At 25.6% G+C, this 7,688-nt stretch overlaps 1 protein-coding gene across 1 annotated transcript in view; it reads left to right on the forward strand.

Moving 5' to 3' along the window:
- Nucleotides 1-2,375: 2,375 nt before the first annotated feature.
- Nucleotides 2,376-7,688, forward strand: part of LOC126899404 (uncharacterized) — a 12,802-nt gene continuing 7,489 nt past the window's right edge. Inside the window, exon 1 of the mRNA XM_050674339.1 lies at nucleotides 2,376-3,268. Coding sequence (XP_050530296.1) covers nucleotides 2,400-3,268 — 869 coding nt within the window. The 5' untranslated portion in view covers nucleotides 2,376-2,399. The remainder of the gene's footprint in view (nucleotides 3,269-7,688) is intronic.

Raw genomic sequence — 7,688 nt, forward strand, 5'->3', positions numbered from 1 at the left:
TGCAATGATTATAATCATTAATCCATAATTATGGATGAAGATTTTACAACTCTTAATATTTATTGGTCATATGAATGGGAAACAGTGTGTGTTCACGTAAAATGCTACTGTCTAATTGTTGGGCGCCAAGCCCTAATGGCTGAATTATTTTCTTTATATAGATGTATAATACAAGTTAAAACATTTACGTTGAACACGTACTATTACGATCAGAATGGTGAGAAAGTAGTTATTAATAATATCCATCTTTTTAAATTAACCACCTTTAGCAATTCTATTATTCCCTCGATAAAAGTTATTCTTGATTTATCTTAAGTCTATCTTTAATTTTTATGACATACTTAGAAATATAATCTCATACTTTGTGTCCATCTAGCTTGATCGTTTGTTGTAAAAAAAAATATAATAAGAACACTGACTTTAATCTACTTATTTATTTTATAATTTTATAAGAATTGATAAACTCGAAATATTACTTCACTTAAATTCATTTCTACACTTGGTATCAGAACATAAATGTTCTTTTATATTTTTAAATAAAAATTTATAGAACCAGATAGATTATGAGAACCAATCCTTAGTGACACGTCACAAACTATTATTTTACCAATAATTTCAACCGCTAGATGTGCTAAGGAAGATTTTCGAAATGCACTTATTAAATAGACACTTAAATTGAAGAATTAAAAAATTCTTAATTGGAACAACTCACAAAACACAAAATAAAAAAAAATTAATTGTCTTAATAATTTATAAATATTTAAAACTAAAAATAAAAAGATAAAAAGGATAAGTTATTTTTTTTAGAATTACATTACTTATGTGAGATTTAGATAATAAACACCAAGTGTAAAAAAAGATTCTAAGTCACAGAGAGCACAATCCCGAAACATTTTGGTGCAAAGATGCTTCATGACCAAATTTTTAGAAAAAATAAGGTGTCGAATGAACTAGAAATTGCTCTTTTATAGGCCTGTTTTATGAGGGGGAGAATTAATGTTTTATATTTAAATTGAAAAATGTTTCTTATTGGTTAGTCAATTAATTTAAAGAGACCTATGCGCAATCTATTGTTCTACTAATTTGAGTTAATGTTTCATACATGTATTGGTGTTTTATATCTATCATCTCCCATTATAATGTGGTTTATTAAAAAAAAATCATCATTATAAAAATATAAATAAAATAAAATTATAAGTGCTAAATATCTATTACACAAGCATTGACATATGCAGTAGGGGTGCTGGGTTATTTTATTATTCTGAAGCGTGGTGTAACGCAATGGATCATTCAGTCACCTCCTTATTGTTATGAGTGACAAATAAGAGATATTTAAGCCCTTAGCCATAGTAAGGTTGTAAAAATTCTACTGAATCATTTTAAGGTAAAACCAAAACCGATAGTTAGGATGGACGCTAAGAAGATGAGAATGATAGCTAGATATGTGCTTTTTACTTTTTTTCTACCCAGAGGGAGAATTCAATAGTTTGAAATTAAGTTTTTAAAATATTCTTGAAATACTCCGAGCTTTATTTTTATGGCTGTAACTACTTTTTCTCAACCATACGTTCAAGTACTCTTTAAGTGATTTTCAGTTTATTGTATTTTAAGATAAGATGCATAGCTTACAAAGAACAATTTAACACGTAAATACATATATAATAACTAGTGTACAACAGTGTAAATTTTATGACAGTAATGATAGTGATGAATAAATTATTTTAAAATATTTATTCACGCGTAAAGTAAAAGCATAAAATAATATAAATAAATATATTTTCTTACAGTATGTTTTTATATGTATGGTATAGAAATATATACAAATCTTCAATTTATTAAATAAAATTAATTTTATGATTACTTATTTACATACAACCACTCCAATTGATATTTTAACTTAGACAATTAGTAGTTTTATTATGAAGATTTCATTAGATTCTAAGAGCGACTGTCTCAATATCAGAAATTATTTCTCTAAATGTAATGTTTTATAGAGAATAATTTCTTTAAGAGATCCACTAAATAATTAAGGTTTACAATAAGACCGACATTTTCCTAATACAAAAATATTTATTCAAAAATAAATTATTGAACATATCTTAATAATGATTGTATAGCTAGTTAAAAATAACTTAAAACAATAATTCTTAAATAATTTAACATAAATTTATTCTTTTGCATATATGACTAAATTTTAAAATAAAAAGTTTGATTTACATAAATCTGAATTCATTTCAAAAATACTTGAACAGTTATTATAATTTAAAGCACACCTTTACAAATATCCCATAAAATTAAAATTAAATTTAACACACACAATATATATATAAATATTAGTTAGCTTAATAAGTTATTAAAAAGTTTATATTCTAATTTTTTAATTGAATTAAAAATCAAAAATGATCATAAAAATATATTATTTAAATTTTTTTCTATTTACGATAATTAAATGTAATACGATTAACTACAAAGATACGTATGAAAGCAATTATATGGAATATTTATTCGAAATAGTAGATTTTGTTCGATTTCAAGACGAAAACACTTCAATACAACACTTAACAAACGATTTAAAGATCAATTCGAATTACATTTTAGACTTAGGTCTAAAATTAAACAGCAAAAATTTTCCTATAATATTTAATGCAATTATTGAATTACTTAAATATAGGTATGGAATCGTTATAGAAACTTTTTATAATAATACTGTTTTAATACTCCAATGCTGTGATAGCTATTATTCTAAAAAACGATTTGAACATTTTGTTGATTGCTATATTATCCTTAATGACACAATTGTAAGTTCGAAGAATCTATTTGAAAATCTTAACAATGTCATGGAATTCTTTAGTAGTTTAAATATAAGTTATAAAATTAAACATTATGATATAACAGCCAACGTTATGGATAATCTTTCAACTATTGTTAAATACATTAATTCAAAAAGAGAATTGGATATACACGATTACATTGATCATAACGCAAATCCTCTAACTGAGAAAGCCTATAATGGTTTTGTAAGTGTTAACCAATTTTATAAAGAATTATCATTAAAAATTTCAAAGATTTCTACGAAAAACAATCTGGATAATACTTGGCAAGATAAACTAGAGAAAGATGATTCGATAGAAAATAAAATTTATTCAATTTCACAAGAGGATTATATCCAGAACATATGTAATAAGCTTAAGGTATTTTATAATGAAGCTTTACAACTTGAATACATCAATCTTGGTTTTCACAACTTACTACATCCCACAACACCAGGGTAAAGTTTATTTGAATTATTAAATCATAATTCATAAATATATATTATTTTAGCCAAATAAAACTGTTAGTTAAAATTAATTTTTTCAGTAAATAAATAATTTTTTTGATTCTACGAGTGAAAGTCCTAAATAGCTGGAGTTGTCGAAAATGATCAAACACCTTTTTGGTGGTAGTTTGCAGTATAATGATCTTTTGCATGCTACAAAGTTATCAGACCTCTCATTTTAAATCTCTTATTTATAGAGATTGATATATTAATACTTATACATCAGTTGATGATAAATTTTTAGTTTTTCAAATAATTCATAATCTATATTACTGTATTTAACATTTTATATTTTTGAAGGTTAGTATAGATAATATTTTATGTAAATACCTACTTAAATTGGTTACTGTTAACATTTTTTCTGATCTTGTTTCTGTCATGGCACAACATTTAAAATTTAAAAACACTATTTTGAATTTATTTTCGTTATAAATTAAAATTTTGATTCTGACTTTGTGATGTTTTGTATGATATTCATTCCTAGTTGATTTTTATAGAAATAACAAAAAATATAGGTAAATTCTAAACTATTCCTTTATTGAAATAATTTTTTTTACCAAGAAAGTATGTTTACTTATTACGAATATACAGGTATAATACACAAGGGATTACAAATATAGGTAGCTAATTGGTTTTTTATAACATCGATATTAGCAGGTACGCAGCATTGTTATTATCAATTGTAGTAAGGCACATTGTTATGAGTTTAGAAATACACTAACTGACAATACAGAAAGTATATCTATTGATAATCATAATTGATAATAAACAATCCGTGACTGAGACAGCAATGTCATAAAAATCCAATTAACTACCTGTATTTACAATCCCATGTGTATTATACATGTATATTAACTCAAAATTTTGAAACTTTAAATGTTTATATCTAATAAGCTAATAAAGTTATATTAAAAATTCAAATGCCATTTACTATTAAATTAAAAACTCAAACATTTTATTAAATTAAAAATATGTGTTACCGTTTAAAAAAACAAAATTGACATCCTTACAAGGCATAAGGCATAAGGGATGAAATTAAAAAGTATTACATAGTTAATAATTCAAGAATAATGTGTAACTAAAGATAATAAAAAAAAAAAAATTTTAAATTATTATTATTTTGCAAGTAATTGAGTGGGTTATGATAAAAAAATCACCCTGTATATATGTATAAATATACAATAGTACTTCATAATCTGTGATTATCATTCGTAACAGCATTCGTTAATCATCACATAATACTGTTAGATAAGTTTTTCTATGTGATCTTTACTTTTATATAGAATCTTTAAATTTTTGATAATATCAATATCTGATAGATAATTTTATTTTACGAGGTTTTAACTCCGTTTTTCATATTACGTCACTGAGCATTCTTGCCAAATATACTATGTGATATAATACATTTAGCATTTGTTTTTTAACATAAAAAATTATTTGTTCAAAAAAAAATATATAATAATTATATATTTTTTTATTTAATTATTAAATCATTCACTTTTAATATTTATTTTATAAGTAAAAACAAATATATTTAATTCATTAAAAAATACACCGAAAAAAATATATTAACATCATATATTCGGTATACTCAAATAATTATACCACTCGTAGTACTTAATTCTGTCGCCACTTATTACTTATTTACTTTACTAATAAAATTATTAGTTTTGATGCGTAACTGAGAAGCTATTGGTTTTATTTTACTTTTTTTTTCCATGTACGCCATTAAATATTCTCTTATTGGACCGATTTTGGTCATCCATATATTCTTTTCAATTTTTCATGCTTAAAAAAACCTACCTTCCTCAAACCTACAATAAATTAAAGATAATACAATGTATCGAAGGATAAAAAAAGAGAAACTATACGATTTGTCAATTTTTAGAAGATATTTTATCGATTTTGCAATTGATCAGGCCGTATAACAAATCGTAGTCATAACGTCGCTCATGACACCGAGTCACTCCTATTTTGTTAGCGTGACGGTTAACCCGACAGAATACAGCCACGCTAATCACTACCATTATTGATAACGATGTCGGTAACGTTACCAGTCAGTAATGCACCTGATACTCTTACAATATATCATCCGTAATTTTTAAGGCTAGATCACTTAAGGCATCTGGGTACCGACCGCTTTTTAGTCAAAAACAACTCGTTTTTGTTCCATCAGTACGACGAAACTACTGATGCGATAAGAATTCTGAAAACATATCTGAATTCAGTATCATGTCACTTAGGTATCGGTCAGGCCATATTTTTGAAATTTTGATGTTTTTAACCCTTTATTACAGTTTTCATTTTCTAATAATTTTTAAATTTTCAAAATAATTTTTTACGTTGAAGGAATCACAATTTCAAAAAAGTGGCCTGACCGATACCTAAGTGACATGATACTGAATTCAAATTTGTTTTCAGAATTCTTATCGCATCAGTAGTTTTGTCGTACTGATGGAACTAAAACGGGTTGTTTTGTACGCTCAAACTAATGGTTTTCAAACAGTAGCTGTTATATCTGACATGCTCGTGCGCGTATGTGCGTTATCCGCAGCAGCTATTTTATTGCCCATAGGTTGCATAGGGCAATACCGACTGCCTAAAAATAGTTACAATGCATACTTGATATTATACCTGTATATATGATATTAGATTATTTGCTTTTATCTTATTTGCAAAGCTGTCATTACATAGTAAAAATATTTGGTGAGGTACGAATATATATAAATAATTTTCATACACTTTCTTAGTTTCGATAGAAAACTGAGAAGGTATTAGTTTTACTATGATGTATTTTTTGCTTGTGTATCCATTTCTGTACCTACTGGACATTTATTGTTCAACGATACGCCAAAAGATCAAAAAATATATCTTGTTGATGTATTCAGCATTATATTTTAATAATTTCTCTTTAAATCTGACACAATAACGTGTTTTTCTCAGTCGCACACTATGTTATCAAACTAGATCTAACACTAAGTAACTGATGTTATGAGCTTTTTATTTCAACACATTTGAAATATACACATACATAAAGTGCTTAATCATCGAATATATAAATCTCTTACATTAATTATAAAATGAATTTTAAACTACATACAATAAAAAAAGTAAATCATTTTTTTAAAAAAAGGTGGTCAGAATTGAGTGATAATGAGATATAACCTATATTTAATATAATACGAAGTGCTTAGAATTCATGAAGTATAAGTGACATTTCAAAAAAAAATAATTATTTAGGTACACCATCAGACTGAAAATTAATAGTTTTCAATTTTTATTAATAGAAAAAATTTGTAAATAAAAACACATTATTGTAAAATCAAGATACCACTTCAGCTACACATGAAAATTAAAAAACCCAGCACAGGGGGGTCGCGGCACAGTGGTGACATGGCATAGTTGGATCAAGTAAATGATATCTGACAGTGATTAAAATCACTATCAAAAATAAACACTTCGATGCAAATCTTTAGATAGTGTTTAATTTTAAAAAAATTGGTGTTTTATTCCAAAAGCTACTTGATCTGCTGGTTCCTTATTAATATCCTGATTAAGATAAAGTATGTCGAATGAAAAAGGGTTTATTAAAAAATATTATTTTTCATAAAAAAATTGTGTGGATCCATAAACTTTGCAACNCTTCTCATGAAAAAATTGTATTGATCCATACATTTTTTAAAAAGTTATAGCACTTTAAAGTAAAAAATGTAAATAATAAAATCGAGAATTTTCACACGAAAAAAGCATTCGGTAGCCATTTTCGCCGTGAAGACAAGTCCAGAGGTCAAATTTTTTTTTTTCAAATTAAAGTATATTACATTAGCTTTAATTTAAGATATATATAAAAGTGTCAGACCTTCCGGAACACTTTCAAAAGTTAAGTTGAAAAAGTTCTACTTTCTATATGCATTTTTTATATTTGAAGCCCCCCCATATATAGGGAAATAGTCTGATTTAAAAAAAAAGTATATCCAATGAAAGATGTATATAAATACTACTTCTCATGAAAAAATTGTATTGATCCATACATTTTTTAAAAAGTTATAGCACTTTAAAGTAAAAAATGTAAATTATAAAATCGAAAATTTTCACACAAAAATAGCATTCGGTAGCCGTTTTCACCATGAAGACAAGTCCAGAGGTCAATTTTTTTTTTTTCAAATTAAAGTACATTACATTAGCTTTAATTTAAGATATATATAAAAGTGTCAGACCTTCCGGAACATTTTCAAAAGTTAAGTTGAAAAAGTTAATTTTTTGTGAAAAAGTTGTCATTTTAAATCCCCCCCTGTGGGCAGGTTATGTGTCAGATTTACAAAAAAATATACCAAATGATAGGTAAAGACATCAAGCATCCTATAAAAAAAAA

The sequence above is a fragment of the Daktulosphaira vitifoliae genome, unplaced genomic scaffold (genome assembly GCF_025091365.1).
Source record: "Daktulosphaira vitifoliae isolate Bord-2020 unplaced genomic scaffold, ASM2509136v1 Scaffold_2, whole genome shotgun sequence".
NCBI lineage: Eukaryota > Metazoa > Arthropoda > Insecta > Hemiptera > Phylloxeridae > Daktulosphaira > Daktulosphaira vitifoliae.